Source organism: Camelina sativa, chromosome 6, assembly GCF_000633955.1.
Source record: "Camelina sativa cultivar DH55 chromosome 6, Cs, whole genome shotgun sequence".
Lineage (NCBI taxonomy): Eukaryota > Viridiplantae > Streptophyta > Magnoliopsida > Brassicales > Brassicaceae > Camelina > Camelina sativa.
Window position 1 is genome coordinate 2,910,792 of NC_025690.1, and position 11,000 is coordinate 2,921,791.

The 11,000-nt window shown below is 42.7% G+C and overlaps 1 protein-coding gene across 1 annotated transcript; it reads right to left on the minus strand.

The window, feature by feature from the left end:
* Positions 3,388-3,849, minus strand: LOC104793898. Its single transcript, XM_010520320.1, has one exon. The coding sequence runs from the start codon at positions 3,847-3,849 to the stop codon at positions 3,388-3,390; it is 462 nt and encodes a 153-aa protein (XP_010518622.1).

Genomic DNA, 11,000 nt, shown 5'->3' on the forward strand with positions numbered 1-11,000 from the left:
AAGTCATCAAGAAGATCAACGACAACGCCTACCAGATTGATCTTCAAGGTAAGTATAATATATCTTCAACATTCAATGTTTCTGACTTGCTTCCTTATTATGCAGATCCCGATTTGAGGACAAATCCTTTTGAAGAGGGGGAGGATGATATGATCGTGGCCAGCAAGGAGACAGAAGCTGCAGAGAAACCGGAGATCGTGGGAAGGATCACTCGTTCAAGAGCTAAGGAGATGGCCAAGGAAGCTCATGCACTCATAGCTGACGGGTCATTCAATCTACCGAGGATCCAAGTCTTCAACATATCCACCCTGAAGACTTCACCCGGTAATGATAACTAGATAACTTAGGTGTGAAGTTTGTACTCTTTTTCCCATAGCTGAGTTTTGTCCCAATGGGTTTTCTCGGTATGGTTTTTAATGAGGCAAATGGATCACTACGTCGAGTTATCTAGAAGTCATTACCAATGGGGAATAATGTACTAATACAAGTGACTTCTGTACTACTACAGATCACCTAGACGCTTCGTTGTTTTCTTATTTCCTTTACACGCCTTGTTGTTTTATTTTGAACTTCCTGTTGTTTGGAGTGTCGAACCCTAGGGTTGATTATAAAACCCAAAAGCGACGCCTCCTTGTTTGGTAGCGAAGAAGTTTTATGTAACAAGTATTGTTGAATTTTTCTTCTCTCAATCCGAACTCGTGAATGCGTTCATGATTCCGAGTTTCTAAACATTTTGTGATTAAGAAACTCTTCAATTTATTTTCGAATCCATATAACTATCTAACACTTCTCACCATCGAATCATTGCCTTTCTCTCTCGAACATCACCTGCCGTCACTCGCAATCCACTTGTGCATCATCACCATCAATTCACGTCGCCACTTACCTGTCATCAGCCTCCATCAGAGTTTCATCCTAGGGAGTTCGTATTATTACCCACCAAAGCATCATACTCCACTGAACATGCCCGTCCCCAAAAAGGATCTTTAAGAGCTTGAACAATCGTTTTTGGTTCAGGGGATAAAGATTTGCGAGCTGTTGCGTGTAGACAAAATTTCGGGTTGGGTTTTTTAATATTATTTTTGGAACGAGTTTGCATTTTATGGTTGTTTGGGATTGGTTCAACATGTTGTATTTGGTTATGTGGTCGTATAAGAGGGGCTCAGCGTGGATGGGGGTGTTGTGATGGTTGAGGCTGAGTTGTGGGTTGCAACTCATTTTGTGGTCGAGCAGTGGGCTCAGGAAGATGACAGTGTGTCTGAGTTGTGGGATTCAACTCATTTTCATGAGGAGCAGTAAGCTCCAAAGAAATTGAGGGTGAGGATGGAGAAGAGGAGATGATAGAGTTAGGAGACGATACTTGAGGAGGGGTAGAGGACGGCGGGTGAGGATCTGTGGAGGGGGGTCCCAACTCATCGTCGGCGATGAAGGTGTCGGAGACGGGTGGATTAGATGCGGAGAATCGTGTGGCTTAATAGTTGTACCTTGGTGGACTTGAGACTTGTTTAGCACGTCTTTGATATGTGAACAAAATTGGTGGTCGCGAGGAACCAGCGACGTCATCACTTGGTAAGACTGTCAGTGACGGTGATGAGGATGGTGAAGGCACCGGCGACGGCGGCACCGATGGGGATGAAGGAAGCCAAAACATTGTTGGGGAGCTCGAGGATGATGGTGTCTCGTTGGTGGGCAGCGGCATTGTTTGACGGAATGGAAAGGTATGCTCCACAAATTGGACGTGACGAGAGGTATAGATGCGACCGAACGAGATATAAAGACAGTAATAAGCACTTTGCGTCAGTGAGTAACCAAGAAAGACATAACCAAGAGAGCGAGCATCGAGTTTATTAGTCATATAAGGTCTTAGCCAAGGGAAGCACAAACATCCAAAAACCCGAAGCTTCTCATAGTTGGGAGATGCCTTAAAGAGCTTTTGAAACGGTGATTGGTTACCAAGAACAGGTGTTGGCAGCCTGTTGATGAGATATACCGCAGTAGCAAAAGCATATGGCCAATGGTCCTTAGGTAAATTTGCCGTCGACATGAGAGTGAGACTTGTCTCCACAATGTGGCGATGTTTTCTCTCTGATAAACCATTATGTTCTGGAGTATGTGGTGGGGACGTGAGGTGAGTGATACCATGAGAGGAGAGGAAATGCCGGAGTGCGATGAACTCGCCACCATTGTCAGAAAATAATGTCCCAATACGTTGCTGAAATCTGTTATCAACGAGAACTTTGAAGGTAGAGAATACTGTTTTGACATCGGATTTGTGTTGGAGAGGATATAACCATGTGTATCTAGTGTAGTGGTCAACAAGAACAAGATAACTTTTGTAGTTTTGAGTAGAGATAACAGGAGAGGTCCATACATCGGGAAAAACATACTCAAGAGGATGTGTGGAGGTGAAAGAAGATTGTGTAAAAGGTAATTTGTGACTTTTATTAATAAAACAATCTGAGCAAGATAAATGTTTGGAGGTAGAAGAAGCAACAGGAAGAGAAAAAGTAGAAATAATAGTGTTGAGAATTGGAGGAGAAGGGTGACCCAATCGTGAATGCCATGAGAGGAGACTTGTTCTTGGACCAGATGAAGATAACATGGCCATAGCCATCGGTTGTGTTAGCGGCCACACATACAGGTCGTTTTCAGTTTTGCCTTGGAGTAATGGGACCCCGTAGTCAGTTCCTTCGCCTGAAAGAAGGCAGGAAAGAAGTGAACAGACACTTGGTTAGCGTTACAGAGACGATACACATAGATAAGATTCCGATGTATATCAGGAACACATAAGACTTTATCCAACTGTAAAGAACGAGTTTGAGTGGGAAGAAGCATGGAACCAGTATGAGTAATAGGCATGGTAGAACCATCAGCAATGTTCAGGTCTTCACCACCATTGTAGGGCTGGTGCAAGGAGAGATTGTTGAGGTCGGAAGTGATATGATGTGTGGCGCCAGAATCGACCACGACAGCCACATTAGCGCGGGGTTGCCAAGGCGTGAACGGACTGGAGTTGCTCGAGGAAGCAGATTGCATGGAGAGCAGTTGAGGACAGCGTCGAGCGCTATGTCCTTGGGTGTGGCACAGTTGACACTTGCCCAGGTAGGGTCTAGGAGACCGATTGTTGGTGTTGTTGTTGTTGCCGGTGTAGGACTGCCAGTTTGTGTTGTTGTTGTTGGAGAAGCGTTGTGGCTGTGAGCGAACGCGGTTGTTGTTGTTCCGATTGTTGAAGTTGTTGGTGTTGTTGTTTTGGCGGTGTTGAACAATATTCGCAGACACGGGAAAAGGAGTGGGAGTAGTAGCAGCAACAGCAAGTAGTTTGGCTTTGCGATTACGGAGACGCTCATGAACATCAGTGATGGTCGGTGAAGAGTCCTTGCTCTCGATCTAGTCAGCAACAGGTTTGAAGTCCTCCGGAAGACCTTCAAGTATCTTCTCAATTTGATCCTCATGATCCATAGGTTTACCAAGGGCTGCAAGTTCATCAAAGCGGATAACAAGACCTCGAATATATTCATCAATAGTTTTTATTCCCTTGGTCCATACCTTGATTTGTGTTTTGATGCCTTGAACATGTCCACGACTGTGTTGGGCGAAGGTAGAGGCGAGTGCTTCCCAGACAGCAGCAGTCGTGGTGGCACGTGAGACCAAAGGTTGAACAGATGGAGACATGGCTCCAAGCAGGGCGCTAAACAAGAGACGATCTTGGCGTTTCCAGATGGCAAAATCAGGATTTGGAACGGATGTGGTCCCGGTTATTGTCGTGAGAGGAGGAGCAGCGGTGGATCCATCGAGGTATCCAGCAAGTTCATAACCATCAACTAAAGCGTGGATCTGAAGACTCCACATCAACTAGTTTGTGTCATTGAGTTTGGCGACATTGCTAGTGTTGATGATGAAAAGAGGAGCGGATCCAGTCCTGATGACTTCGCCTGATGATGGAGAGACGTTATCAGAGGTTGACATGATGACGACGATCGTGTGTGTTTAGAAAAAAAAAATTAGGGTTATTTTGATCGTTGGCTCTGATACCATATAGGATCTGAATCTTTCTTATCTCATTAAGAATGAGTTATACACATATATATAGTACAAGAAAGATCTAGGGTTTAATAATATTTACAAGTAGATCCCTAAGCTCTATTGAGACATATACTTATGTCCTATAATGTGGAAGTACTTTTAATCATAAGGGTCAAATGAAATGTCTGATTCTCACTCACCTTCACGCTGAAGAACTTCTATTCAAGAATCTGATAAATATATAGTCAAGTTTTTATGAAGCACCACGCAGTAAGGTTTCAGTAATAATGTATAATGTTAGTAATTTGATGTGTCAGCGGTAATGCAATTAGCTAAATAATGTGTGTTTCTAGTGTTCTCTCAGTGCTTGTTACCTGCAATCTCTTTGAGCTCTCTGGCTATGTTAACTGTGCCTAGTAAGTGAAGATTTATCCTTTTTTCCTTTTCTTGCACAGAGACGTAATTGCCGTAACAAGACGTCATGTAGCGAAATCATTGTACGTATTACCGTCGGCTACTTATTGCCCACAAGCCCAAATTTTCAGCTGAATCTAGGACGAAGAAAGCTCACAATAGAAGGTGAGTCGGTGAGGCACACAAGAGTCACAGACACATCACAAGATTACTAGGGTTTTCATTTTTCATACTAGAATACAAGGGTTTTAAATCTGAGCAACCGATTTGAAACTTTTGCAGCACGGTATCATATCTCCAAGTTATCTGAAAACTCTCTGTTTCAAATCTCAAGAAAAAAAAAAGGTTTTGACAAAAAAAAAAGAAGAAAAAAAGGTTGTAAAGGTAACTAGACAATTAAGTCTCAAAGATCCTCTTTCTACTTCTCCTAATATTGAAGTCGATATAAGCGAAGTATTTCACTGCGACGGCTTATTGCTATGCATCACGAAAGACGATAGACTTGTGCTTTGGAATCCATGTTCAGGTGAAACCAGATGGATGAACAACCCCGTAGGTCATTCCTTCAAGAAATCTAATTACTACGCTCTCGGTAAATCCTTCTCCTCCAACAAGTACAAAATATTGAGGATTCGTCAATATGGAAATGGTATACTTGAAAAATGCCTAGTTGAGTACGAAATCTATGACTTTACCTCTGATTCTTGGAGGGTTGTGGGTGAGACTAGCGACTGGTCCATTCACTGGTTGAAGCATCGTGGCATGTCTGTGAATGGAAATACTTACTGGCTTGCCACCAGTCATATTCCAGACTCGCAAAAGGATTTCTTATTAAATTTTGATTTCTCAATAGAGGGATTCCAAAGTATGTCTCTTCCAGTTGATGATTTTTCTTATCGTTCTATGGCTTTATCAATTACTAGACAAGAGCAAAAACTTTGTCTGTTAGGTATGAGAGTTCCTTACTATGATATACATGTATGGATAGCAACTAAGATTGAGAGTAGTGGAGCCATGTCATGGAGCAAGTTACTAACAGTGAAACAATCTTTTTATAGCCAGTTTCTTATATTATGTAGTGGGATGAATTTTTTACTCTGTCCCGGTAAACAACAAAACTCATCAAACATCTTCTTACACATTGTCGGAAAGGATAAACACATGGGAGTGGATCATCATGATGCAAGATCTAAATGCTTACTCGTCTGTTATGTTCCAACTTTAGCTCAAATCCAAAAAGGTTCTTAATTAGGCCAGGCGCATGGAAAGCAACAATCACATGACTTGTAATAATATATATTCTGACACCAGTTTATGCATTATCTATTCATATGGTTTTCGTGATATTTAATTAAAGGTACATTTTGCTACTCTATAATTAGTAATGTTGGTTTTGTTTTTGTCAAACGAGAGCATATACATTTGTCATCATGAAAAGTTATATTATGGTTTCGTTTATATAAACCACCAATGTAAAGAATGTGTTTTCGATATATTTCAGGAGTGTTGTACAGAGATGTATTTATACAAGAGGAACTAGGAGGAGTGTAGGTTTAGCTAATTACAATAGTTTCCTAAAGTATACATAATCAGAATATATGATATGATATGATATTGAGAATCACAATCATATCACTATCATATCTCTAATACGCCCCCTCAAGATAGACGAGCGGGAGCTACTCCAATCTTGTTTCTTAGGTTGATGAACCGTGCACGAGGCAATGGTTTGGTTAAAGCATCAGCCAGTTGATCTTGAGTGTTGACATGAGCGACTCGAAGTGCACCTTGTTGGATCAGACCCCGAACAAAGTGGTAATCTATGGCTATATGCTTAATCCGAGAGTGAAAAATCGGGTTGTCACAGAGAAATGTGGCTCCGACATTATCACAGTAAACGACTAGTGGTGCTGCATGTGATATCCCAAATTCAGTAAGTAAGTTGCATATCCAACTAAGTTCTGAGGCAACATTAGCGACAGCCCTGTACTCTGCTTCAGTAGATGATCTCGCGACTCCCTTTTGCTTCTTTGCAGTCCAAGAGATGGGATGTTGACCAAGATAGACGATGTAAGAGTTGGTGGAAACGTAGTCATCTGAGTCACCAGCCCAGTCAGCGTCTGAGTAAGCATGAAGGTTGAGCTTGTTATTTGCGGAGAAGAAGATCCCATGTGTTGGTGTACCTGCAAGATATCCTAATATCCGTTTGGCAGCTTGCCAATGTACATCAGTAGGGCGGTGCATAAATTGTGATAAACAATTAACGGCGTAAGCAATATCTAATCGTGTAAAGGCAAGATACTGTAAGCTCCCAACTAGTTGACGATACTTGAGCAGATCAGAGAGAGGAACACCGGATGTAAGCGTGATTTTTGGGGAGGAGGCCATAGGTGTAAGAACTGGTTTCGCATTTGTCATGTCATAACGATGGAAGATCAAGGATATATTTTCGTTGTGATAGATGAAGACCGGCTGATGTGCGACGAGCTTCAATGCCTAGGAAGTAATTGAGATCTTCAGCATCTTTAACAGAAAAACGATCTGCAAGGAGTTGAAGAATCCGACTGATGCCTTGTTTGTTGTTTCCCGTGATGAGTATGTCGTCAACATAGACGAATAGGTAAACGAATTCCCATCCAACTCTTAAAACAAACATAGAGGTGTCCGCAAGTTAGTTTGCAAAACCAAGGGTGAGAAGAAAGGTACGAAGTTCTGTGTACCACGCTCTTGGTGGCTGTTTGAGGCCGTATATGGCTTTGCGGAGTCTGCAGACATGAGTGGGGTTGTCCTTGTCAACGAAGCCCGACGGTCGTTCCATGTAGACTTCTTTAGATAGAGTTCCTTGCAAGAAGGCGTTATTGACGTCAAGTTGCTGGATTAGCCATGAGTTGGTAACTGCGACGTCAAGAACCAGTCTGATGGTGATTGATTTAATGACCGGACTGAACGTATCGGTGTAGTCTTCACCAAACCGTTGATTGTAGCCTTTGGCTACTAAACGAGCCTTGCACCTGTCGAGAGAACCATTAGACTGAAATTTATTTTTGTAAATCCACTTACATCCCACAACATTGAAGTGTGGTTGGCGAGGAACAAGGTCAAGTGTCTGATTTCACGCAAAAGCATCAATCTCGTGGGACATGGCACCTCTCCATCGTTTGTCTTTGATAGGTTGAGCAAGTGTTTGTGGTTCAGCCGGAATTATGTGCGAGAGAGAGGCAGCGTAGTTGTACTTCGGATTTGGCTTAGTGACATTGTTTTTCCAGCGTGTGAGCATCGGATGTGCCGGAGGTGGAGGCGGTGGTGCAACGACAACCGGTGAAGGTGTTCGTTGTGGCGAGGAGAGAACAGGGGAGCTGGTACGAGAATTATCAACGGGTGGGCCTGTAGATAATGATGGACTTTGATGTGAACTTTCTTCTTCATGGGCCGATGATGGGCCTGACTGGGAATTGTTCAGCGAAAGCCCAGTGTCGGATCCAGATTGACGAGAAACCGAAGTGTCGTTGGCGAGCGATGGCGTTGGTGTCTCTGTTGAAGAATTCCCTTGCAGGTGAGAACCAGAGCTTGCGGGTTCCGACGAAGAGAGTGATATGAGTGGCGGTTGTGGTGGGGAAGGTGATGGTGGGATGGATGGGGATAGGAGTATAGGAATTACCGATGAGGAAGGTTGTGGTTGAAGAGGTTCTGGGTGTGATTGTGGTTGTAAGGATTTGAAGGTCTGGAATGGGAATACAGTTTCATCGAATTTGACATATCTGGAGATGTATATGCGACCATTGTTGGGTTGAAGGCAAAGATATGCACTATGGGTTTGGGAATAGCCGATGAAGACACACGGCGTTGATCAATCTTCAAGTTTGTTGGTGGTGTAAGGGCGAAGCCATGGGAAGCAGAGGCACCCGAAGACTCGTAGTTTATCATAGTTTGGTGAAGTACCAAACAATTTGTAAAAAGGAGACTTCATTGTGATCACCGGCGTGGGAAGACGGTTAATGAGATATGTGGCAATGGCAAAGGCATAGGACCAATAGGTTTTGGGAAGACCGGCATGCGTAAGTAAGGTAAGGCCTGTCTCGACAATGTGACGATGCTTTCTTTCGGAGATACCATTGTGTTCCGGCGTGTGTGGTGGTGTGGTGAGGTGAGAAATACTAGAGTCAGCGAGATAGGTGCGGTGAGCAATAAAATCGCCTCCATTGTCGGAGTAGAGTGTTCCAATGCGTGTTGAGAAGCGATTTTCAACGAGGACTTTGAAGGATTTGAAAGTTTCACAAACTTGGGACTTAAGTTTGAGAGGGTATATCCATGTATATCGGCTGAAATGATCTACTAGCACAAGATAGTATTTATAATTATCAATGGAGATAGTTGGTGAACTCCATAGATCAGTGAAAATGTGTTCCAAGGGACGAGAAGAGGTTATAGATGTTTGGTGAAAAGGTAAATTGTGGGATTTATTGATACAACAGTCGGGACACAAAGTTTTTGATGAAGCTTTATTATTGCAAGATAAAAGAAACTGAGAAACAACTTGTTTTGTGATAGATAGAGAAGGGTGGACAAGCCGATGATGCCAGTCAGTGATAGAGAGATGTGGTGTGGTGGAAGTAAAGAAGGATTGAAAGATGGTCGGAGAGGTTGGCCACTCATATAGTTCTCCCCTAATCCTGCCTTGGATTAAGGGAACCCCCGAGCTGAGATCCTTCACCTGAAAATAGGTAGGGAAAAAATGAACTGAGACTTGGTTGTTATTGCACAGGCAATATACAGAGATCAAATTTTTCTGTATATTTGGAACACACAAGACATTATTAAGAGATAAAGGGTGAGAGTTTGATGGTAGAGTAAGAGAACCAGTGTGGGTGATGGAGAGACCAGATCCATCACCAATGAGAACTGAATCCTCGCCATTGTAGGGTTGATGCAAAGCCAGATTGTGAAGATCACTTGTAAGGTGATAAGTGGACCCACTTTCCATGACCCATGGATTTGAAGGAACAGCAAGATTGGCACGAGGTTGCCATGGACGAAATGGTGACGGAAGAATGCCAGGCTGAGTGAAAGAATGTTGCTGTTGGAGGTGGGTGCATCGTTTGGCACTATGACCAAACACTCCGCAGAGTTGACACTTGCCTTGATAACCTCTGGTTAGGCGATTGTCTGGACGTGAGGGTTGATATTGCTGCTTGTTGTTGTTGTGCCAGTGCTGAGATTTTTGAGGTTGAAACTTCCCAGTGGTGGATCTCTGTCGAGAGGTGGCAACATGAGCAGAAGCGGGCCCAATGGACGGCGTGGACAAGGATAGAGCAAGAATTTTAGCTTCCTTGTTGATGATTTTTTCATGGACTTCAATGATAGAGGGAGGAGTGTCGTGACCTTCCACTTGATCAACGACAGACTTGTAGTCTTCGGGTAAACCAGCAAAGATGAACTCAAGTTGCTCCTCATGGGCAAGAGGCTTGCCAAGAAGAGCAAGTTGATCAAAGTGTGTCGTCAGCGTCTGCATATCTCATCAACGGTTTTGTCACCTTTGGAAGTTTGTTTGATCTACAAACGAAGTTGTTGAAGGTGGCCCCAACTTGGATTGGCATAGGTGGATGAAATTGTTTTCCACATTTCAGCAGCAGATTTCGTTTTAGAAACCAGAGGTTGAAGAGCAGGAGAAAGAGTGCCAAGGAGACCACTATATATAAGCTTGCCATGGCGCCTCCAGGTCGAGTAAGCTGGATTCGGTGTTGGCGGGTCGGTGGAGGTGAGTGTCTGATCCAGTGGGGTTTTGGAACCGTCAATGTAGCTAGCAAGATCGTAGCCATCAAGAAGAGAGTGAACTTGAAGACTCCACGTGATGTAGTTGGTAGAGGTAAGTTTGGTGATATTCATCATATTGATGTTAAGAAGACCTTGAGTGGTGTCAACCGTTTCAGCAGCAGCAGCCATGGAGAAAGAGGAAAGAGAAGGAAGGAGAAGAGGAGAAAGAACAAAGAAAAGAGGAGACGGCTAGGAAAATAAAAAAATGTAGGGTATCGATTATAGCTCTGATACCATGTAAAGAATGTGTTTTCGATATATTTCATGAGTGTTGTACAAAGATGTATTTATACAAGAGGAACTAGGAGGAGTGTAGGTTTAGCTAATTACAATAGTTTCCTTAAGTATACATAATCAGAATATATGATATGATATGATATGATATTGAGAATCACAATCATATCACTATCATATCTCTAATAACCAATACCAGTGACGACACTTATGTTTGTCAACTGTGATATTTAGATGTTGAATGATCCTAAAACTTGTTGATTTATAGGGGAGTTGGCTTGGATATTCCCTATAATGTATAGGTCTTTGTTGATTTATTCAAAGGAACCATTCTAAAACTAGAGAGAATGATATGAATATTTGAGTTGCCTTGATAGGTTGGCAAAAAAACCGTAATCCGAAAAACCAAACCAAAATAAATGGTTTGGTTATAAAGTTTAGTCTAAAATCCATATGGTTGTCATATTGATCCATATTTGATATGAAAGGATCTCACTTGTAAAACCAGAGAGAATGAT

Coding starts and splice junctions, on each gene's coding strand:
- LOC104793898 (XM_010520320.1), bottom strand. CDS start 3,849: ATGTGGAGTCTTCAGATCCACGCTTTAGTTGATGGTTATGAACTTGCT.